The 24,474-nt window shown below is 42.9% G+C and overlaps 1 protein-coding gene across 1 annotated transcript in view; it reads left to right on the top strand.

Annotated features, from left to right (window-relative positions):
* Window positions 1–22,062, top strand: part of OSBP (oxysterol binding protein) — a 30,794-nt gene extending 8,732 nt beyond the window's left edge. Inside the window, exons 4-14 of the mRNA XM_019754061.2 lie at window positions 2,878–3,076; window positions 3,324–3,426; window positions 3,745–3,799; window positions 3,991–4,122; window positions 8,668–8,913; window positions 9,179–9,299; window positions 16,028–16,131; window positions 17,130–17,225; window positions 18,129–18,310; window positions 19,098–19,318; window positions 19,417–22,062. Coding sequence (XP_019609620.1) covers window positions 2,878–3,076; window positions 3,324–3,426; window positions 3,745–3,799; window positions 3,991–4,122; window positions 8,668–8,913; window positions 9,179–9,299; window positions 16,028–16,131; window positions 17,130–17,225; window positions 18,129–18,310; window positions 19,098–19,318; window positions 19,417–19,559 — 1,602 coding nt within the window. The 3' untranslated portion in view covers window positions 19,560–22,062. The remainder of the gene's footprint in view (window positions 1–2,877; window positions 3,077–3,323; window positions 3,427–3,744; window positions 3,800–3,990; window positions 4,123–8,667; window positions 8,914–9,178; window positions 9,300–16,027; window positions 16,132–17,129; window positions 17,226–18,128; window positions 18,311–19,097; window positions 19,319–19,416) is intronic.
* The last annotated feature ends 2,412 nt before the right edge of the window (window positions 22,063–24,474 follow it).

Here is a 24,474-nt window from a genome sequence, read left to right as displayed (position 1 = left end):
ACTCTTGAAAATATGTTCCTCCTTCTTCCTTGGGGCAGTTCTTCCCTAAGTCTTGAGTGTCCAGAGTTTGGTCTAAGGGAGTGATTTCTTGGAAGTCAGAGGAGACTTTTCTCCTTCTGTTCTCTCCTGGTACTCTGCCCATACCCCTTTCATAGCTGGTTGTTGCCTAAAATTTTTTTTATCCCTGCTTTGTTTCCTTTATACCTTGTAGGTGATGATGGCAAGGTCTTAAGTGTAATGTGCATGTTAGAAATTAACATGGTAGCATGTTACATCTGTAAAGGGGCAGTTATATCAAAGGAAATTTCATTCAATTTCTTGATTGCTTAGGATATAGCTTTTCTTAACTACCACACTAACCAGGGTAGTAAATTTGACAGTCTATCCATTTGTGAACATTTATTGAGCACCTTCTGTGTCCTAGGCACTATGCTAGGGGATAATAAAACAAATGCAGATGTGGTCCTGGCCCTCGGGGAGATAACTCTCTAATGAGGGGACAGAGAAGGAACCAGATCATTATGGAGTGTGCTAAATATATGATGAAATGAGCACAGGCTGCTGTGGTATAGTACATGGGAGGTGTCTGGCTCATAGTAGGAAAATTAGTGAAGGTAACACCTCAACTAAATTCTGAAAGACCAGAAAGAGTCTCCCCATGCAAAAAGGCAGTAGAGAGATTGGGGCCCGGAAGTCCAGCTGCCTCCGTTATAACCTGGGCAACCTACTTTCTCTGTGACCTCAATTCCTTTTCTGTAAATAGTGACGATACTGGTAGGCAGCCGCTCACAAAGTTGTTGAAAGGATTTTATTAGCTAATTGATGTAAAGTGTTCAGCCAAGTGCCTGACGTATAATAGCCGCTCACTAAATTTGAGTTATGCTCAACATCATTAAGAGGAAGTGAGGGAGCAGGTGGAGGTGAGGCATGCGGATCGCTCCCTCTCTCCTAAAGTCTGGGAACTGCTGGTAATTGACTGGTAATTAGTAAAGTAGTAGCTGGAGTTGAGGCTGGAAAGGAGCTAAGTGTGGGGAGGGGGTGGGGTGCAAATCATACTGAATGGGTTGGTAGTAGTGGATGAGAAGAGGATACGACCGGTTTCGATGCAGGCTTCATATAATAGCTGACACCTTGTTGAAAGCTGACTGTGAGTCCATATGGTTCTAAATGCTTTACATGTAAAGTGGCAACTCGGAGGTGGTTACTGTTGTCATTCTGTGTTTCCAGATGAGGACTATGAAGCACAGGGAGGTTGTATCTCTTGCCCAGAGTTTCACAGCTAGATAGTGGGATGGAGCTGTGAGTAGAGCCCTAATAATCCAACTGTGGGTGTGTGTGTACTCGGCTGCCTGTGAGTGCGAAGGATGAAAAGCAGTGCGCAGAGTCCAGAAATGCTAAAGAAGAATCCATAGGACTTCATAAGTAGGAATCGAGGGTGCCTGTCAGTGTTCTGGCTTGGGCAGGTGGCAGGTGGCAGGTGGCAGGTGGCATGGGGGACACCAAAGGAGAAGCAGAGTCAGAATGGAAACACAGTGAGTTCCGTTTGGGACCCACTGGTTTGGAGATTACTCTGAGCCACTGAGTAGGCAATAGGACAGTCTGGTGTGAAGCTCCGTGAGCCCAGAGCTGGAGTTGCTGATTTCGTAGTCAGTGGCCTATAGGCAATAGTTGAAACCGTGGGAGTAGATATGTTATTTACCTTACAGTTTCTCTGTAACAGGGCATTGAATTTTAAGATTACATTGCTTCCTTTTTTCATTTATTTATTAAGCAAACTTTACCAGGCTCCTAATCTATACAAAGCACCTAAGTTAAGAGCAGGAGATATGTATGCAAATGAACTATAAACTGTGTCTTCAGGTTGCTTGTGATCCATCTGGAAAGAGAGAAAATCAGTCACGATACTGCTGTGGCTGGTGTAAAATAGACTCATGTGCCAAGTGCTGTGGAAATGTAGAGAAGAGACTGGCTGCTTAGGAGACTGGGGGAAGTGTCGCAGAAGTAACATTTGCCATAGATCTTAAAGAATGAAGAGGACTTGGCCAAATAGAGAAAAGGGGGTGGGAAAGGGCATTCTAGGCAGAGTGGATCTATGGCGAGGCAGGCCTGAAAGAAGCCTGTCAGTCCACGACGTGGTGACAGCTCAGTGTGGCTCCGCTGGAATGTGCAGGAGCAGGTGCTGGGGAGGAGGATGCAGGTGGTGGCCCGACTGTGGAGGGCCCTTCACGTTCATAAGCAGTAGTTAGGATTTGGTCCCAGTACCCGCAGGGAGCCAGAGAAGGTAATGCTGTGATCAGATTTGTGTTTTGTCTCCAGAGCCCTTCTTTGATTTCTTCAGGTAGGCTTCTAATTTTTAAGGTCAGTTGTTTCTCTTAGTGACTAAAATAACAACAAATTAAGTTTCCTCACATTTGGTCTAACTCAGTACAGATTCTCTGTTCTCAGTGTCCGAATTCCTCAGCTTTAGGTGACTTGAGTTTAGTGAAAAATTTTTTGAAAGCAATTACCCTATGCTTTTCCTCATCTCTTAGTCAGTAGATTTATTTTTTCCTTTTGGTGCAGTTCCCATAGCTGCCCTTTGTGATATTGCCACAAATACTTTGTCTAGGTTTACTGCTCACTTGGCATTTGTTTGGTCCTCATGACCAGGAATAATATAAAAGAAGCGTGACAACCATGCATATTTTTTTTTTCTGGAGTTGACCTTGATTGCATCACAGAGCTGGCTCTCCCAGATTCTGTGGAATAACAGGGAAAGTCTTTCATTTATTATAATCTGCCTGTTAAAGTTCCCAGAATAAAGTTACTTAATGGGCCTGAGGGGTATCTCTCACTAGTTGAGTTGATGTGACACATCTTAACTCTTTCCCCCTATAGGCCTGCAGAGATTTCCTCATGTTAGCCCAGACGCATAGTAAAAAATGGCAGAAGTCACTACAGTATGAGAGAGACCAGCGTATCCGGCTGGAAGAAACCCTGGAGCAGCTGGCGAAGCAGCATAATCACCTGGAGAGGGCCTTCCGAGGAGCCACGGTGCTGCCGGCAAACACACCTGGCAGCACAGGTTCTGGTAAAGGTAAGGTACTACCTCGGGGGAGCCTGTTCCGATAGGAGCCAGGTGGTTTTCTGCAACTGACAGAACTCCAGATTCTCTAGAGTCAGTGACTCAGCAGGAATGTAATTGGAGCCACTTATTTCTTCTGGCTCTTCCACCACTTTCTACCATTTGTAGCTATCTTTGTGATTAGGACCGAAAAGATCCTGCAGTGCCAGGTTTTGGTAAATATAGCCAAAGGTAACGAACGAGGCTTTTCTCCTTGTAGATCAGTGCTGCTCTGGCAAGGGAGACATGAGTGATGAGGATGATGAGAATGAATTTTTTGACGCTCCCGAGATCATCACCATGCCTGAAAATTTGGGCCACAAGTAAGTTATCCTTGGCTCCCTGAAAAAAAATGAATGTGTCTGACCATCAACAGGTTAGAAATGTTTCAATGGGAGTACCATAGTTGTCAATGTTTATTGAGATCTGGGCCCTTTTCCTTAAGTAAGTACAAAACTGTTAGTTTTTTACCTGAGCAAGTTGTCCAGAGATATTTAAATGAACACATATTCCAGGGGTCATTCCATCGCCCATTAATAAGTTTGTGGAATGTGCTTAGCAGTCTGCTTTGTAATGACATGGTGGGGACCACACTCTAGTTCAGGTCTCTGTTCTAATGCTCATGTTTCCCATCCGGGTAGGCGTACTGGCAGCAACATCAGCGGAGCCAGCAGTGACATCAGCCTTGATGAACAGGTAACTCTTATTCGGGTATTATCAGGAATGAGGGACTTGGGGTGTGCCTCCCAAGGATTTGCTGTTAAAGCGCTAAGAGAAACAGAAAATACGGATTTTTTTTTTTTTTTTAGCATGAGGAAAGGGACGGTTATAAATACTGGGTTTTCTGTTCTTTGTGGGAGATTGAGTGGCTTTGTTTTTGTTCTTAGTCCAAGCAGCAGCTGGAAGAGACCAAGAAGGAAAAGAGAACTAGAATACCGTACAAGCCAAACTATAGCCTCAATTTATGGAGCATCATGAAGAACTGCATCGGGAAAGAGCTCTCTAAGATCCCCATGCCGGTGAGCTTCTGGCACTGCCGGGCTGCTGCCAGCAGGCCCTCCCCTCCTGGGCCTCGGTGGGAACAGTGGTGCCGTGACAGCCCCACACACACGTGGCAGTTTGTGGCATGGTCTTTGTTACACTTAGCATCATAAACTATTCCTTAAAATGAGCTGCTTTCATGTGGGCTATGGATCTGCTACGTTCCTGGATCACATAGGGCCCGATGTATTTATTCAGTAAATTACTTAAGAGCAGATTCCTGAGCTAGCTGTGCTGGGGGCGTGCAAAGACAAACACGGCATAGCTTCTGTTATCAGGAAGCGTGTAGTTTAAAGGAGACAGACATGAAAACAGGTGGAAAACATTGTTTGCTAGGATAATGTTTGAAGTACTGTACGGGAAAAGGTTTGGGGAGCACAGATGCAGAAACAGGTCACTCCGACCCAGAAGATGAGGTCCATCTCCATGGTGTAGGTGGTGTTTGGGCTGACTTCCTGCCGCCAGTCTTACCATGCCAGTCTGTCCACACTGTTGCCAGCGTGATCTTTTTCAAATTGAAAGTGTAGTCGTGTCACTCCTTAGCTTAAAATCCCTTAATGGACATTTATGGCTTTGAGGGTAGACCAGATTCCTTGATGGGCTTGGTACTTTCTCCCCATGGACAAGGCTGTGCCCACACATGTCTAGTGTTTTGGTCATTGGGCGTTACCTGCAGGCACTCAGGGCGTTTGCACACACTGAACTTTCATCAGCTCACCACCCACCCTTGCTATGGCCAAAAACCCTTTTTTCAAGATTCACCTATAGTACCATCTCTTTCGGCACAGTTTCACCCAGGCAGCCCTGTGCTCCAGCAAGTTCCATTGTTTATGTCTGGGCAGTGGATATCACTTGCTCATTCATTCCACAAGCATTTCTGAGTACCTGCTGTCTGCCTAGTGGTGTACTAGTGTGTCGGTTGGGTATAGGTTCAATGTAAAGAAACGAATTCAAAATATATTGCTTTAAACCAGGGGGCAGCAAACTATGGGCTTTGGGCCAAATCTGGCTACTATCTGTGCAGCCCTCAAGCTAACAGTCATTTTATTGTTTTAAATGATTGAAAAAAAAATCAAAAAGAGGATAATATCTTGTGACATGAAAATTATATGAAATTTAGATGTTAGTGTCCATAAAGTTTTGTTGGAACACGGTGACATTCGTTTATCTATTGTCTGTGGCTGCGCTCATCCTACAAGAGCAATGTTGAGTGGTTGTGACGGGGGCTGTATGGCCCTCAAAACCTACATATTCCCTATCTAGCCTTTCACAGAAAGGGCTGACCCACCCCTGCCTTAAACAAATACTAGCTGAACTCCTTCTCACGGTCAAGTCCAGAGTGTGTGGCTCCAGGCTGGCTCTGTATTCTGCAGTGTCAGGACCAGGCTCTTCTGCCTCTTGCCCTGCTGCCTGTGGTCTCAGTTTCTAGGTCCGAAGTGGCTGCTCCAGTTTGGGTCATTAGGGTCACACTGTAGTCAGCAGGAAGGAAAGAGAAGGAGGGCATGCTTCTGCCTTTTACGGGTGCTTCCTGGAAGCTGCATAAACCATTTTCACTCCAATCTCTTTGGCCAGAATGTGGTTATACGGTCATAGCAAGCTGAAGAAAAGGCTGGCGATGAAGACTTCTATTCTGGGTGGCATCACCTAGTTTAAAACGGGGGGTTCTACTACTTATAGAAAAAGGGAAGAATCGCCAGTGGAGGGTGGCTGCAGGTTCTACCCACAGCCGGGTACGTGGCATATAGACACACAGAAAGCATTCTCCCCTCTGGGGGCTTATGGCCCAATGTGTGGTTTCTGTTTCGCCATAGACTGCTCCTTGTGCGCAGAGAGTGTCTTAGTGGTCTTTATAACCTTGATGCTTCCCCAGGGCCTGGTATGTATATACCATGCAGCAAATGTTGAAGTAATTAGTTCACTGGTTCTTGGAAAACAAATAGATTTATATGTAAGTGTGTAGGACTTGTGTTAGAAAAGTCTTGACCTCCAGACAAGGAAAGCCCATGAGTAAACACACTGCAGAAACTTAAAATAATTGGTTCACTGGGGTCTAAAAAGACACCCCACTTCGCTGGCGCCTTACAGGAAGTGCCTTGGGAAGGTAGTCTGGAAAGGCAGGTCTCTGCCGCCTCGGAAATGTGGATGCTGCTTAAAAACAGCTTGCGTCTAGGTGACCTCTCCATCCGCCTTTACCATTAGTTCCTTGTTGACCTTGTCCCTAGGAATGTACAGTCCTGTACCTGTTTGCCTCAGATCTAGTCCTCGCCCTTCCCCTGCTCTGTGCTGCGTCACAGGAAAGCTGGTCCCTCTAGGCTGTGTTTCTTGGGCTTCCATGGCTGGTGGCATCTGGCTGGGCTCCAACAGTGCAAGGCACCAGTAGAAGTTTGGAGCGGGGAGGAGGGGAGAAACCCCAGGGTCCTTACAGGGATTTTCGCTTCTGCTGAATGCCTCCAGCTCTGGGCTGCAGTAGTCGTATACTTTGCCCCTCTAGCTTACCTGGGGTTATGGCTTCCTACTATTGCTAATCTCTAGATTGTCTTTTCTGGCTACCCAACTCTCCATCAGGTATATAACTAATTTCCTGCTTCCTTCCATTTTGAATTCATAGATTCATTTGTTTGCCTATTAGTCCTCTGAGTGATCAAATGACCGATAGGAAAAGCTTGGCCCTTTTAGAGAAACTGCGGTTCCTGGAGCAGTTGTTGGGGGACAGGGCTGTGTGTGTGAAAATCAGTGGTAGTGTAAGGATGCACTGATTCTAGTCCCAGGCGGTGTTCATATGTCTTGTAGTCACCAGTGGGGGACACCACCCATCCTCAGTTTTCCTCAAAATGTATGGAAATATTACTTAATGTTGCCTGAAATTCTCCCAGTAATAGGTTTTGTTGGCATGGTTAAATAAGCACCCTCTTTAAAAAAAAACTGTTGAGGATCCAAGTTTTATCAGTCTATTCCCCCTCAGACAGCATTTTTCTTATCGTAGTGCTCTCCTCTCAGTGTCAAGAAGATGGCTTGGGAGTGTGGCACACTATTTTGGTTGAGGGACGATAGATCCTACTTCCCAGTAAGTGGGATATTCTAATGTTTGTCCTGTGGTTCTGTCTTAATTGGGAAATTTTCACAGAGAAATGCTTGGTATATTTCTCAGAGCAAAAGCAGGCTGTAGTACATTTTTTATTTTTTTTTAGAAATGTACAAATGCATAGAAACAAACATGAAAATCTTAATAATGGTTATCTTTGGGTGATAGCATTTCAAGTAAATTTTTTCCTTCATACTTTGTGTTCAATGTTTGTTATAGTGAAAATTACAAGATATTTCATAATTGGGAGGACAGTAAAAATTAAGGGAGTATGTGACGCAGGGTTTGGTGGGTAGGAAGTTGGACAAAAATGCAGAAAAAGAGATGGGACCATAGGAAAGAAAAGTGTTTTTGTTTGGTTTGTTTAACTGAAATGTTGCTTCAGGCCAGCACCATTCAACAGAAAGGAAATTTTTTTTCCCCTTCCTCTGTTATCTGGACTCAGAACTCAGGCTAGTGAAATCCAGGCCTGTTCAGCTGTATTGCAGATTAAAGCTTTAATGGGTTAGCCTGGAAACCTAACCTTTTTTATAACATTTTATAAAATATTAATGTCATCTTAAATTCTAAATAGTCAATTGAGAGGGTAACTCTTTTTAAGGGGCAGGGGGCAGAGGGTGGGGAGACAATGTCTCTTTTGTTCACTTCTCTATACCCGGTGAGTAGCTAGGGTCTGGTACACATGAGGGCTTAGTAAATATTTGTGGAATGAATTAGTGAGTGAATGAATGAATGAACATCTTCTCCCCAACAGAAGCTCACAAATACCCAGTGGTTGAGCGCCGTAAGCTGGCCCTGAACCTTGAAAGGTAGAAGCACTCACAGCCCGTCTCAGTCCTCATCATGAGCCCTCCAGGTCCAAAACCCAACCGTCCAGCCTCAGAGCTAAGAACTCAGAAACCTGGCTGGCTGGAGAAGTGAACTGACACTTAGCAGTCGTCTAGTCCAGGCGTGGGAGCTGACTTTTGTAATGTTTTCGTTTCACTGGCCAGGACATGCCTGTACTCAAACGTTACTGCCCTTCCTTTCCTCCCTCAAGAATTGTAAATATTTAACTTCCTCTCTGGGTGTACTTGTGCTAAAATATATTCCCTCTCTTATTCATTTGTTCAGTACCTATTTGCTACGGTGTCCTATGCGAGGCATTGATGACTTTTGCCTGTGCGGTGATGAACAGAAGAGGCATGTTCCCATCTCAAAGAGCTTATAGTTAATGAAATACATGAACATGGCAGTGTAGACCACTCACTGACATGAGCAGTTGACCTGCGAGAACGGATTGCTTGCAGATCTTCCAGCTGCTCCACTGAGCAGAGGCCTCTTCTCTTCCCAGTGATTTGCTTTCATCTCCACACCTCAATATGTTTCTCCACCTGCAAAAATTAAGCTGTCTCTTGTAGCTGTGTGGGCAAAGTTTTTATATCTGTTCTTTTCCTGACAGGTGAACTTTAATGAGCCCTTATCCATGCTTCAGCGCCTCACTGAAGATCTGGAATACCATGAGCTGTTAGACCGAGCTGCAAAATGTGAGAACTCTCTAGAACAGCTCTGTTATGTTGCAGCTTTCACCGTGTCCTCCTACTCCACCACTGTCTTCCGTACCAGCAAGCCCTTCAACCCACTCCTTGGGGAGACCTTCGAGCTGGACCGATTAGAGGAGAATGGGTACCGATCCATCTGCGAACAGGTAACGGCACCTGGGACTGTGACACATGTCCTTTTTGGTGAAAGGCGTGAGTTTTTGGTTGCTCCCCCAGGTGTTATGTTTCCAGTCCCTGTCGCCCCGACTGCCTTTTCGTCCCGGGCTTCCGCACTGGCGGCCCTGCCAGTCACCTACTGTTGTGGGCGTGGAAATGTCAAGTGTGATTTTGGGTGCTTATCACCAATTAATAAGCAGTATCTTTTCCTTCTCCTCTTCTTCCTTGTTAATTTGAACCCCTGATTTCTTCAAGGTGAGTCATCATCCCCCTGCTGCTGCGCACCACGCCGAGTCCAAAAACGGCTGGACGTTGCGTCAGGAAATCAAAATCACCAGCAAGTTTCGAGGCAAATACCTCTCCATTATGCCGCTCGGTAAGGCCACTGTCTTTGTGAGAGTTAGTGCTGCAGGAATGAGCGCTTTTTCAGCACGGTAGACGGGGTCACTGGCTCTGGGGTCAGGAGACCGGAAGTCTGACTGGGGCAGCCTTCTAGCTGACTTTGTGCCGGTCATTTAAGTTCTCAGTATCAGAGTGAGGAGGCATGGGACTCTTGAAGGACCCATCCAGTCATCAGTATTTTGTTTCTTTAGCTATATTTAATGCATCTTTAAGTAGTAGTTTAAAATATAAATTCTAACTTGCAAAAAAACAAAATTCTATCTCTTAACTGATGTTATTTCTCCCATTACCCTAGAAATCAGGTTCTCTCTATAAATCAAAACTCTGGTGATTACAAGGTTAGGTTTCACAGCTACCCTTCCCCCTTCTCCTCTCCTTTCTCTCTCTTCCTCTGCCGGATGCATCAGGTATCATTTATGTAATGGCTGAACTCCAGGTAAGGTGAAACTTTATTTTTAAAGATCTTATGGGATTGCAAGTTAATTTTGCAGCAACATCAAAAAGATCGATCCTGATATGCAATGTTAGAGAGTCTGTAACTTTAAGGGAAATGAGATTATTCAAAAAGTGTAGCAGAGATTCTTGATACTCTGTTGAACTAGAGCAGCCGCATTTGGCCATGTGTGTACTGAAGAGTGAATGCTGGTCTACAGAAAAAGAAACACAAAGCAGATAGAGAGAAACCAAGTAGCTCCCTAGAGACAACTGACAGTAACTGTCTGAACTCCGATGGCTTTCTGTTTCCTGGTTCTGGTCTTTCATGAGGCATAGCCGTGCTTGATTGTTGCAGTATAGTCGTCGTCTTTAATAAATTTTTCTTTCTCTCAGAAACACAAAATGAAGCAGGTACAGTGCAAACTAGAAATTAGCCAGAAAAAAATCCAGGAATGTTTGCTGTTACAAAAGGAGAAAAGAAACTAGAGTGTTAACTTCCAGTTCATGGTTAATATGCAGAAGGCCCTTAGTTGAAAAGGAGACTAAGTGATTTTTGGTCTTGATCTTGACTGAGGAACTAAAAAGTTTCTAATTCCTTAACTATCTTTGAAGCTAATAATTTCATAAGTACAGAGGGTGCCAAAAAAATGTATATACATTTTAAGAAAGGAAAAAACTATTAAAACTGTAATACTGGATATACACTGATAACAAAAGATGAATACAAGTCATGTGTATACATTTTTTTTGGCACCCCTGATATTAGGTTAAGAGCAGTCAATGCCTGGGATGTTGACACCTAATTTGCCTAACTAGGGTGTCAGTGGTCATATTGCAGTATGATTTCCACCCGTGGAGAAGAGTTTCAGAGGCTGTTTGAGGATCTCTAAAGAGAGGGATTATATTTAATTGTAAGGAGGGTTGTATATACATTTTAAAAACAGCAATAAACCTAATTTACCAGTGATGTGCTGTACATTTCTCTGTAATTTGACTAATCTACAACTCTTTGAGGGGTAAATAACTGGATGAACATAGTCATAGTGGTGATCTAATTTTACAGAGTTAAAAGAGTCTGGTAGGATTTCATTCCTATGGTTATTTAAAGGTTCGGGTCACTGGGATGTGTTGTCTGAAGTCCCTTCATCTGTTAGACGCTGAGTACCTGCCTCGTACCAGGCAAGGCTCTGGCTGCCTGGAAAATACAAGTGAACAAAACAAAGATATCAGCCTTATAGGGAGATTGAACAAAGAATTGACATAGTGACAGGACACTGAACACAGAAGGATAAAGAATGGGATTTCCAGACTTTAGCCCTGGGGATGGCTGTATGGCATTTTTTTGGGTCAGTGACTTGGAACAAGAATCATGTAGTGAAATTTTTACATTTGCAGTGGCACTCATCTCTGAGAGGGTAAGTTGTTAAACCAGTTGATGTTGCTGAAGAAAGATACAGGAACAAGGTTGCGAGTGATAGGCAGATAGATGGTTTTTTGAGGTGGTGGCAGGGGATCTGAGTCTCCCTGTAAAATAGACTGAACAGGTTAGAAATCTTGCAATCTGGAAAGAAGAATGCTTTTAGAAAATATGATTGAAGTTTGCAAAATAACGAAAACTATGCTAGAGGATAAAATGAATTTTCTCATCACGTTCCAGGGTATTGGAACTAGGTGATAGCCTGGAGGTTTAAAGAGATATATTCAAATAAAAAATTATTTTATAGTTTTGGAATTCTCTGGCCCAAGAAGAATCACAATTTGAGAATATGAATAAAACAACCATCCAGCCTGTCCATCTCTGTGTCAGTGACACTACTGGGCGCCAAGGACCTTGAATTTGCCCCTGAGTGGTACTTTAGTCGAGAAATTCCCCTCATATACTTTATTGATTATTCCAATTTCTAAGTTTGTTTGATTGGAGTCTTTAATCCATTTGTATTTATTATTATTGATAAGGAAGGATTTACATCTGCTTTTTTTTTTTTTAATTTATTGGGGTGACAATTCTTAGTGAAATTACATAGATTTCAGGTGTACAATTCTGTATTACATCATCTATAAATCCCATTGTGTGTTCACCCCCAGAGTCAGTTCTCCTTCCCTCACCATATATTTGATCCCCCTTACCCTCATCTCCCACCTCCCACCCTACATCTGCCATTTTAGTATTTGTTTTCTGTACATCTTTTGTCTTTTTTGTCCCTCTCTTCCTCCATTAGTGCCTTCTTTTGTGTTAAGTAGATGTTTTTCTATTTTATCATTTTAGTTCTCTTGTTATTTCTTTTACTATATTTTTAAAGGTATTTTTATAGTGGTTATCATGGGTGTTACAATTAACTTCTAATCTAGTGCAGATTAATACCAACTTTTTTCAATAGTATACAAAAATGTTGCCATTTATATGGATCCATTCCTCTTTCCCTCCTTTGTGCTTTTATTTTCATACAAATTATATTGTTTTATATTATAATTCCATCAGCATAGTTTTATAACTGTTGCTGTATGCAGTTGTCTTTTAACTCATATAGGAGAAAAAAAGAGTTGCAAGCAAAGAATGCATTTATAGTGTCTTTTATATAGTTTAATTGTAGTTTACTAGTCTCTTTATTTCTTCGTGTAGATTTAAGTTACTGTATAGTGTTTCTTCATTTCAGCCTGAAGAACTTTAGTATTTCTTAAAGGGCAAATCTGCTAACTGTGCATTCTTTCAGTTTTTGTTTATCTGGGAATGTATTGAGTTCTCCTTTGTTTATGAAGAATAGTTTTGCTGGGTATAGAATTCTTCATTTGACAATCTTTTTCTTTCAACATTTTGAATGTGTCCTCCCACTGCCTTCTGGCCTCCATGGTTTCTGATAATCTTATTGAGGATCGCTTTTCTCTTAGTGCTTTCAGGATTTTCTCTTTGTCTTTTAATAGATTGATTATGATGGATTTTGGTGTGGTGCTCTGAGTTTATCCTCCATGGAGTCCATTGAGCTTCTTGGATGTATAGACTAATATATTCATCAAATTTAGGGACTTTCTGGCCAATATTTCTTCAACTTCAACTACTCCCACCATTATTACCACCTTATGCAGCTGCTGTGTTAAACACTTGCTGTGTTAAACACTTGCTGTGTAAACACTGATGGTTTTGATAATAGCCCCGGGGGAAAGGCTGTTTGCCATGACCAGGTGCTGAGTCAGGACAAATAAAGATAAGCCCTGTGAGTGGGAGTTTACAAGGAACCACCCCATAGGTCACATAATGACAATTCTTTGAGGATGGAGCTTTTGGGGAGCTTTATACTTGCTGGTGAAGTGTGAAGCTCCCTAAAAATGTTTGCGAGGCTGCTTGCTGATTTTCAAGGCTACGGCCAAGTGCAGGAAAAGAGGATGGGAATAGAACAAGTTGAAATGCCTGCCACAAAGTTCATTTTTCTTACTGAGATTCAGCTATTATTTATTTATTTTTTAATAAATGCCTCTGGGATTCTTGTAAGCCTTTGGTTAATGTCCAGAGTTCTGAAAAAGTTGATTCTGATCATTTTTGTTAGTGTTGTTGATTTTATTGAGGGGCAGATATATGGAAGTCTTACTCCACCATTCTGGAAGTGTCTGTCTTCCTTCCCCTTCATACATTTTAAATGGCTCTATTTTTAGATCTTTAACATAATGTCAAGTTTTCAAGACAGAAATAGTATATAAAAGAAGGCAGTCATAAGGCTTTCTTTGTTTTTCCACTATCCCTGTGAGCTGGAAGGGACCCTCCAGAACAACAGGTACATCATCATGGTGAGATACAAGGGTTACGGTATTGGCTATACAGATGTTCTGATCTTATTTTGAACTTCACCTCTGGTACTCTGTAGCTGTGTGACCTTGGGCAAATTACTTAACCTCTCTGAGCTCAGAGTATGCAGTGGTAAAACAGGCATCAACAGATAAATTTGATTGTCACTATATGCCAGAAAATATTCTGGGTGCCCTGCGTATATCCGTGAACAGAAGCCACTTTGCTCTCATTTAGTTTGCATTCTTTTCTTAAGTAGACAACAAAGTAAATATATAAATAATTTAATTTTACATAGTGGTAAGTCTATGAAGAAAATAGAGTAAGTGGAGATAGGGGTTAATGGAGAAACCAAGTATGTGTGTGGTTCCTTGGGTGGGGTAGTCAAGGAAGTCCTCTCTGAAAAGTTTACATTTGAGCAGAGACCTAAATAACAAAAAGAAACCAACCAAAAGATATGTTGAGGGAGAGAGTTACCCAGGCAGAGAACACTGAAGGGAAAGCCCTGAGGGTGGAGCAAGCCTAGCATGTTTGAGAAACAGTAAGGCCACAGCAGCTGTCTCAGTGAGCCAGGAGGGCCGTGGTGGATGAGTTCAGAGGGTGTGTATTCTAACTACAGCGGGAAGTAATCGAGAGATTTTATGCAGTGCGCTGAGTTGATACGACACATTTTAAAAAGATCATTTTGACTAGAGACTTTAAGGGAGCAAAAGTGGAAGCTGGGAGACCAAAAAGGAAGTTGTTACAGAGGTTCAGGCAAGAGATGGTGGTGCTGTAGACAACAGTGCTGGAAGAGGTATTGAGCCAGCGATACATGATATATTTTGAAGGTGGTTGTGAAGGTTCAGTGAGATCATGTGTGAGGAGGACATAGCACAGTGTCGTGCACAGCACTACTCTCAGCCCCAGAGATGCTATTATTATTGTTAACGTCACTGCTGTCGGCATCGTCACTGCTGCTGCAGCTACCAGGGCCTTTAATCTTTGGTGCAAGAAAGACAACCTAAGCCACACTGTTCTTTTCACTAGTGGGAACAGAGGGAGCTTAGAGTTATAACATGACTGGAATTGACTGTTTTATATAGAGTATATATACGATCATATATCACCTCTGTTCAAACCACTGATTCTGGTTTGGTGTTCATTTGAACATGTTCACAGGAACATGGGAAGACTGTTTCTCCTGAGTCCCTGTTATTTTTCAAGCATTTTACTGGGTAAACAAACAGACATTTAAGGCACAACAAGACATGGTTACCCCAAGTTTACAGATGGATAAAGAAATACAAATAAATAAATTCAGGGGATTCCACAAATCCTTCGGGTTCGATAATTTCCTATAATGACTCCCAGGACTCAGGAAAATGCTATACTCGCTGTTCCAGTTTTATTATAAACGGTACAAATCAGGACCAGCCAAAGGAAGAGAAACATAGGCTGAGGCCTGGGAGGGTCCTGAACATAGAACTTTGATGCCCTCTCCCCATGGAATCGGGGCATATCACCCTCCTGGCACACTGATGTGTTCACCAACCAGGAAGTGCCACCAAGCTTCGTTGTCCAGAGATTTTATTGGGGTTTCATTATATGGGCACGAATGATTGAATCGTTGGCTACAGGATTGAACTCACTATCCAGGCCACCTTCCCTGCCTGGAGGGAAAGGAATATCATTCCAAGGAGGTCCGGAGGTCCAGCCCCTATCAGGTGACTAATTACATGGCTGGTCTTTCTGCTGATGCTCATCCTGACCCATCTTGTCCGCATACCTATCTAGGGGCCCACCAGGAAGATTCACTGGCATAAACTCTCAGGGCCTCTGTGAGTATCAAAGATATTACTGTCGCTTGGGAAATTCCAAGAATTTAGAGGTTTCCTCCCAGGAACTGTGGACAAAGAGCAGACAAATTCTTTATTATGCAACACAGAGTCACACATCTGATGAGTAGTGGAGGCAAGATTGAATCCAGTCCTGTGTGATTGCAAAGCCCCTTCTCTGTCTACTACTGTTTTATTGTTAAGGTCCTTAGATAAGTGGCCTTAAGGTCAGACAGCTAGTTACTAAAAACAGGGCGTGGTCCCCAGTACCACGGAGTGCTCCTTCCCACAGTGCAGTTCTATTTTTTCATACTGGGTCAGGTTTGACCTGTTTCTATAAATTTTGCAGCTGGTATGGCAGGCATAGTTGGCGAAAATATTGAAAATCTTGCTTTCATTTTTTATTTCTACAATTGCACAACATTGCCTCCTAGCTAAGCTGTATCATTTGTCAGTGTTTGCCATCATTTAGTTATGTTTTATTCATAAGTTTAAAAATCAAATTCAGTCTGTACTTCCAACATTTAAGAAGGTTATAAATCCTTTTTGACTTACTGTTTTCCTTTTAAAAGTAAGAAATATCGAAAGAAGAAAATCAACCCACAATTTCCAGCTAACATGGTCCTGTTTTTTTTTAATATTTGGCTTAATGTGTGTGCCTCTCGCTGCTTCCAGGTAGCATCCACTGTATTTTCCACGCGACCGGGCACCACTACACTTGGAAGAAAGTCACCACAACCGTGCACAACATTATCGTGGGCAAGCTGTGGATAGACCAGGTGAGCAGGGGTGCCCAAGGGGCTTCTCAAGTTCGGAATACCTTCTTAGGTACATCTTTGCAGTACTTAGGACATGGGAACTGGCCCCAGACCATGGTTACTAGCTTATCAGTTTCTCCTAAGGAATTTCTCTCAGGCAGTACCCCTACCCCAATCTCCTTGAGTGTCTATGGCACAAATTATTATAAACGACCAAGGTATAACATTCATTCAGGGACACGAGGACTGTGTTGGACACTATAAAGGATACAAGGAAATAATAAACATGGCTCCTACTCGTCATCCTTTCGTTGTTCATTAGACATTTACTGCCAGGCAGACATTTACTATTAGACGTTTACTGCCAGGTCCTAGGGATACAAAGTCAGATGGGACATTGTCCTTCAAAGAGAGGTTGTATCATTGGAGACATGTGACCTATACGTGTAAGTTGAAAAGTACTTAACAAAATACAGTAGTATAAGAGATGTACTAAGATAATATCTATTTAATTATCAATATGCTCTCATGACAGTGAGTGCAGAGGAGAGGGAATGTCTGAGCAGTCAGGGAAAGCTTCCTGGGAGGTGTGGGAACTAAGCTGTCTCTTCAAGAGCGGTTTGCGTTCAGAAGAGAGAGAGAAAATTAAATGAATAAAGTGCAGAAAGGCCTGCCATTTGCAGCCTTGAAATAATGAGTAGAGTACTTTGATTTAAGCAGAGAGTTCCTGAAGGGTACTAGTGGAGGACTGTTTTACAAAAGTAAATTATTATGTAAATATCACTGTGTATGCTGACACACAATTCAAAAAAAAGTCATTGGTCTTCATCCCAACCTGGGAAACCAAGATTACAAAGGGATTCCACAGTCTCTCAAGTTTGGCAAAGACCTGAATATTAAGCAAGGGAGTGCTAGAATGTAAGACTGAAAAGTAAAGAATCACGAGGCATGGATGGGGTTGGCAGATATTCTGGTCATTCAGTCTTAATAAAACTAATCCATGATTCTTTTCATTTTAGTCTGGTGAAATTGATATTGTGAATCACAAGACAGGAGACAAGTGCAATCTTAAATTTGTTCCTTATAGTTACTTCTCTCGGGATGTAGCAAGAAAGGTAAGAGAAGCTGGAATTTAAATATTTTCATTTAGTGTGTATCCCTTCAAAAGGAGTGTCTTTGGGGCAGGGATGGATGGATGGATAATCTAAATATATATACAGAGGGCGCCAAGAAAATGTATACACATTTTAAGAGAGGAAAAACTGTATTATAATTGTAATGTAGTGAATGACGCTGGCATTCGATTAATGCCATCTTTTGAGCGAACATACTACACATGGCTACCATAATTCAATTCAAGTTCGAAAAGTAATACATAGATAGATAACATGTCTTAAAATGTGTACATTTTTGGCACCTCCCCCCCCCATATCTATACGATGATTTCAAAAAAAGGAGCGGGAAGGGAGAAAGTCAGCAAGAAAGGAGACTGTGTTGTATTACTAAATCATATCCTTCTCTTTTCTGGGAAAGAAGTTAGAAAATAAGTCAAGAGCAATGAGACTGAAAATGGAAGCAAGAAGGACTAAAGGGATGACAGGAAGAGGCGTGGTCACTCTGACCTGTGAATGAGTCTGAGAGCTGTGTGTTGCTCCACAGTGGGATTGACTGTGCCATGAGTTTCGTCTGTGGGAGAGTGAAGAATAGTTGGGGATTTAAATCTGTTTGTGCCTCTTTCTGATTTCTGGAGAAAAGAAAATACTGTAATTCTCAGTACCAGTCAGATCCTTATCCTACATATCATTGCAACAAAAACTCCTATACAACAAAATGATAATGAACCCCCCAACTCATGGTTCAGTTATTTTAAGCATCTCAAGAAAATTTAAATAATTTGGATGACTCCATGGTGTTTGTCATAACAGGATTTAACCAGTATTGGTTTCCAGAAGAGTCAGGTGAGCTAGCCCACAGGGACTCTGATCTGCAGTCCAAAGCCATGTTCTTCATCCTTACAGGTGACAGGGGAAGTGACAGATCTATCAGGAAAAGTTCACTTTGTCCTGCTGGGGACATGGGATGAGAAAATGGATTGTTTCAAAGTACAGCTGGTCGTTGGGGAGAACGGGGGTGATGCTCGACAGAGAGGCCATGAAGTGGAGGAAAGCAGGGTCATGTTATGGAAAAGGAATCCTTTACCGTGAGTATGAATATGCATGCTGCCCAGATAGTACTCTGGCCTCAACCTCGGATCAATATTGACGGCACTTCTGCTTCCCTTTCCATTTAATTGTGTGAGGGATTGAGCAAGAGAAACCCAGACCTTTGGAGAGATAACCAGGTTGTCACTGTATGATTGAAGTTGTAATGTGCTTTGTCCCAACAAAGTTCAAACTGATCAAACTACATTTGGTGCTTTCTGTCAGGTCCTTTGGATTCAGAAGGATATTTTCCTATAATTTAGAGCAAAATTATTCAGAAGGGTCTAGAGGAGAAAGATGCCACCACCTGTTAACAGTTTGGCCTAAAGGCCCAGCATCAATGTAAAGCTTCCTGAGATAATGTACAGGACTTCGGAAATAAATTAAGATACAGGCCATTTGTCTCCCATCATCATTTAACATGTTCAGTTTATAGTAACAGCCAAGGTTATCCCAGAAAGTGGTTAAAAAGAAAGCGAGGATCCAGGAATAAGGAATTTTCATTTACTAGAATGTTTCATTCTTCCTAATGAGTTTCTCTCTGCTTTCAGCTGAACACAGCACAAGCCCAGAAAACTATGGAATTGAGGATGCTGGGGAGAGGATGAGGAATGGTTCAGTTTGGGTCTTTTAATTAGGGGAAGGGGATGTGGTCCCTGAGCCTTTGCACTTGTAGAACAGCCTGGGTGATGTAATCTGTCGGCAGTGTGCTTACTTGTTGCTCCTTAACTAACTGGGGCCTGGGCTCTGACATTATCCTTTCTCTTTCTCCTCTTTTACTTTTAGGAAGAATGCAGAAAACATGTACTACTTCTCAGAGCTTGCTCTCAATCTCAATGCCTGGGAAGCTGGCACTGCCCCCACAGACAGCCGGTTACGGCCCGACCAGAGACTGATGGAAAATGGGCGCTGGGATGAAGCAAATGCTGAGAAGCAACGCCTAGAGGAGAAACAGAGGCTTTCCAGAAAGAAGAGAGAAGCAGAAGCTATGAAAGCCACAGAGGATGGTAAGGCAGCTGCCCTCTAGTCGATTTCTTGATGTGTAGGGAATACTGCTGTGCTTTGGGCTCTGAGTCTGTTTTTCTCTATGCTCTTTCCCGTTTAGGCACTCCCTATGATCCTTATAAGGCACTGTGGTTTGAGCGGAAGAAGGACCCTGTTACCAAGGAGTTAACCCATATTTATAGGGGAGGATACTGGGAGTGTAAAGAAAAACAGGACTGGACCTCATGCCCGGACATTTTCTGAGCTGGCAATAATGAAAAGGAGGAGCCAAAGGCGAAGAGGACAGAGGATGCGCGGGAAAGCTGGCACTTGGGACTCCCTTACTGAGTGCTTTCCTCAAATTTGTCTGTCTTAACCAATCATTTTTTCCAAATCAATCACCAGAAGCAGACACCAGTGGTGGTGATTGGCTGGTTGCCTTAGCTGATTGAAACTGAAATCGACATACTAGATACCTATGTTTGTACGGGAAAGGTTTAGTGGCTGCAAGTTAGTGTTACTCCACTTCTGCAAAGTCAAGCATTCTTGGCTCTTCCTTCTCCCTCTGCCCCCATTTAAGATGATGTCATTCACCTTCCCCTTTTAGTGTCCTGCTCAGCCAAGAGCTACGCAAGATTATGAATCGGGCATTTTGGTGCCGTTGACAGCAAGAGCTGATTTTAGAAGTTCCTTTGAAAAGAAGCGTGTAAGACTTACCAACAGGCATCGTGAAAGACTGGTGGAGCTTAGGCCTGAAATATGAACTATGTTTACCAGTGGGGTCGGTTTCATGGGGAGTCCATACATAGACAGCTGCGTGTTGGACCACTCACCAGGGGGATTGTTCTGTACAGTTGGAATATTGTTACATTCTTGGAAGTTTTTATCTTCACTACGTAAAACACCCTTCTGCTGTTCTCTGTCTTCTTTGACAGCAACCAGAGGCCACTTGGGTGGTTGGTAGGAGGGTTGCGGCATCCTCACAAAGGGGTTTTACGGACTTGCTCAGGCAAAGAACTTCTGAGAACACAAGGCAGGATGGAAGAAGACTGCTGGCCACTTTGCTTTCCCACTTCCCCCTCATCTCCTCGTCCCCATCCTTCATTGCCTTTCTTGCTTCTCTTCTCTTTTGGCGCAATACCAGTTGGGGTCTGTGCCCCAGTGGGGAGCAAAGCACTACCTGTCCCGTTCTGATTGACATCAGAATTTGAGAGAAGGACTTCATCTGGAATATAAGTTGTCTGGAATATAAGTTGTCACCATCTCTCAAGCCCCAAGGACTGGAGCCACCTATGGAATAATGTGTTAAATATCTGTATATTATATATATGTAGAGAAAAATCTAATTTTTTTGTTTGATTTTCCTTCTTCCCATTAAGAATCTTGTTTTTTGATATCACTTGTCTCCCCGGGACTCTCTTGGATACGTACGTTCATGTGGATCGCAGCCTCGTCTGCTTTCTGTTCTTTAGGGCCAGACGGGTTCAGACCCTGATGAGGATCGTGTCTGGCAGCTACTGAACGCGGTGTGTATCACGGGCGCCCACTGCTGTCTAATGTCTGCTCTCCTAAGTACCTGACTCTCGGAAATGAAATCCTAACCTCTTTCCTGCCTTGTTTCCTTCTCTTATTGGAGAGTCTGGGTCGAAAGTCAGGAGGGTAATTTCCAGTTTAACGTGGAAGCAAATGCAGTCCAAATCACAGCACTCAGCTGATTCCCAAAAGAACCTTCTTCCCAGAATATGGGGCTGAAAGCACCGTCACTTGGGGTCAGAGAACTGCTCCTGTTGGGCCCTTGGCTGCCTTCGTCCTTCGTTCTGCTTTTGTTTTAGTTGTCTTGTTCAGAAATCTCACCCCCCTGCAGCCACCCTTGGTTGAGGATCACAGACTGAGGTGCCTTCCTTGTATGCTTTCCATTTGTATTTTTTTGTTTCTGTTCCTTAACTGCTGAGCCTCAGCCAGTGTGGGTCCTAGGGGGCAATGTCATTCCAGAGGAAGCCAGCCCTCCAGGGAAGTTGGATTTATACTGGGTAAACGCGTGCTCCTTAGGCCCTCCCACCCTCCCTCCCATCTCAGCTGTGATGAACTTGAGATGGGCTCTGGAATTTTCTCCTAAGAACCAGATTCTATTCCCAACATAAACAAGGGACTGTGTTGGGCTTCTTTCAAGGAGGCCCATAAAAGCACGACGTGATGAATTGAGGCTTTAGACAGAGTGGGAATCCCCCAACTGAACAACTTCCCTGCTTTGTCTTCCCCTTTCTTACTCCACCGTCTGCACTACATTTCCAGCCTGATCCCCAGTCAGATTCCTACTAATGGAAGAAGCTTCAAGCCCTTCAGGTGAAATAAAGTCAAATCAAAACAAAACAAAACTATATATTTTCAGTTTTTGCCTTACTGTTTTTTTCCAAGAAAACTACTAAATTAAATAATTTTTAAAAAGTCATATTGTTTGTCTGATTCACTCCTACTAAGTAGGAAATGGTGGTGGGAAGAGGTGGAGAACTGGCCCAGTGGGGAGTTCTTGGCAGTCTGGGAGGCTGATCTTTGTGAGACACTGAAGGAAAAACTGGGCACAGATCTCCAGATGTTTCAACTGTTCGACAGCATCTGGAGGGCCCATGTTCAAAAGAGTAGTTTGAACAGCACCTATCGCTTCAATGTAATGTAATCGTCAGTGTCCCACCTTGGTATACGGAAATTGTATCTAGTGTTATTGATACTGGGCCTGTTTCACCTCAAAAAATAAAAATCTTGAATTTAATTCCTCTTGCCCATTTGTAGTCTCCAATTCTTAGCTGCTTTTGAATCCCTACGTGAATACTTCCTATGTTGAGTACTGACTTGAAGACCTTGGAGAGAAGTAAAGATGGTAAAAATGGCTGTTTAGGTCTCTGTAGAGTTCAGCGGAGGGAGGCCGGGGCAGCTAATCAAAGGGGCTTGAGAGGCCGCAGATCAGCACGAGCACGCTGCCGGGTGGGAGGGCCATGCTCTTCCTGAGCATCTGCTTCTGTCCAGGAGCCGGGGCAGGAGCTCTGGACGTTGTCTGGCTTACACTTAAACAATCTTAGGAGTGTTAAATCGTCACATTGAATATGAAGAAAGGTGCAAACAAGTCACCTAACTTAAATTGACTCAAGGTCACATAGCTGATTGGTTAGTCACCCTGTTGGAATTCAAAGCTGGGTTTGTTTAACCCCGAAGTTTGTGACCTCTCCAACCTTGTGTTCTGGGAGAAACTGGGTTGGAAGGCAGCTGATAGTTAAATTGTTTCCTCCCGGGTTAGTATATCACATCACACAGAAGTGTGCATTTCTCTTTGCAGAGGCTTATGAATTCGGCTAGTATTGTTTTGTGGGTCCACCTGAAGGAAGGAGCATTCTTGAAGTTCAGCCTCCAGGCTCCTTGATTTCTCAAGGTTCTCATGTCCACAGACAGCTCTGTGTTGTCAGGGATTGTGTTTCCAGCCTGTTTCTTGGGCAGGCCACTTGACCTATTCGAGTCATTTGCCTGATCCCCGTTGCTGGGCTTGGTGTTAAGTTTCAGCAATGTTTTTTGTTTTTGTTTTCTGGCAAGCTTGACATTTGTGAGTGCTTATCCTGCAATCTTGAATACCACTGTGGTTTATCATTTCCTCCAACTAGGAGCAGTCAAATGTACCTGAAACATTTTAATAATCCCTCCTTTAGCCCTTTAATGGGCCACTGTGACATGATGGGTCCTGAGGGGTCAACCACACTCATGATAAAAAATTATGAATTATGAATTAGCAAAATTATAAATTACTATACTCATCAGGACCTCTGAAGTCCCACAAAAATGTTAACATTACACCTATACATTACAAAGGTCTGTTCTACTTTCAGCAAGATGAGTGAAAATCAACCTACAGTCTAGTGCTAAAAGGAGACAGAAAAATCTTTGGAATTTATTCACTATAAGGTGTATACCTTGTGAAACTCTAAGATTGTGATCAAAATTTAGAGCTCGCTTCTGTAAGTTCATAAAGCTTTTGCACAGGACTCTGCCCTGCCCTGCAAAAAGCATTCCAAGCTTTTCATGGCTTTCTCTTCCAAAACTCATAATATAATCTGTAGTTATATTCTTCTCAGGCTTTCCTCCCTACCAGCTTTTCAAGTAGCATGCTCCTGTTTTAGTTCACATTCATCCCTCAGGGAAAGGAGGCAGGGTGGCCAGATGAGGCATCTTTAAAGGCAAGAACTAAAGAGCTCAGAATCTTCTATATATAGCCTTGCAGAGATCACATCTGAGTTTGACCAGGCGATTTTAGAAGTTCGTAAAGAACTAGTTGGCCCTGACATATGGCTAGACATGTTTTCATTCACTCATTGAACATTTACTCCAGCCTGTTATGTAACATACATATGGATGCAAATGGCAAGAAAGAGCTCAGATAAACAGGCAATTACAATCCGGTTTGATAAGTGGTATGAAAGCCCTATAGAGGGGCAACTAGCCTATAGGAATGGGGAGAAGATTTCTAGAACTTAGGAGAAAGTATCTGAGTTGAGAGTTGCACATTTAATGGGGGTGTTGAAAGGGGCAGTGTCAAAACTGCTTCATGGGCAAAGATGAAAAGTCAAGTCAAGGAATGCATCCTGAGTGTGGGTGCCTGCATGGATGGTGAGAGTTTTGGGTCAAGGAGAGAGCACTAATAAGGTGCTGGAAAGAGGTAAAGCCCAGGTTAGGGAAGTCTTTATATATACAAAGAGGCCTTGATTTTTGTTTTCAGCTAAGGAGCCAGTGAAGGATTTTAAGTAGGATGATGGGTTCCAGTGTGGAATATGATTCATACATAGGAAGCTCAATTAAGGGGTTAGAAACGATTTGAGAATGAAGAGAAGTGGAGGGATTCCAGAAATAATGAACTGGAATGACCAGCACTTAGGTACAATTATGGGTGAAGAACAGAGGGACGGAGGAAGGAAGTAGTATTTTTCTGGCTTGGGAAACTTAGATGGAAGGTGGTAGTAAGATAAACAAATTTAGAGAGAAAGATTCCTATTTGGACATTCTGAGTTAGAGGTGCCTATGGACAGATTGAGTAAGCAATTTGAAACGTGTGTCTATATGTATAACTACACTTTTTGTGAGAACTGAGAAATGGGATGCTGAGAGAGGTTGCACGTTAAAATCACTTGATCAGCTTAATATA

Source organism: Rhinolophus sinicus, linkage group LG06 (genome assembly GCF_036562045.2).
Source record: "Rhinolophus sinicus isolate RSC01 linkage group LG06, ASM3656204v1, whole genome shotgun sequence".
Lineage (NCBI taxonomy): Eukaryota > Metazoa > Chordata > Mammalia > Chiroptera > Rhinolophidae > Rhinolophus > Rhinolophus sinicus.
Note: the sequence above shows the minus strand (reverse complement) of the source record. Positions and strands in the feature narration are given on the sequence as shown.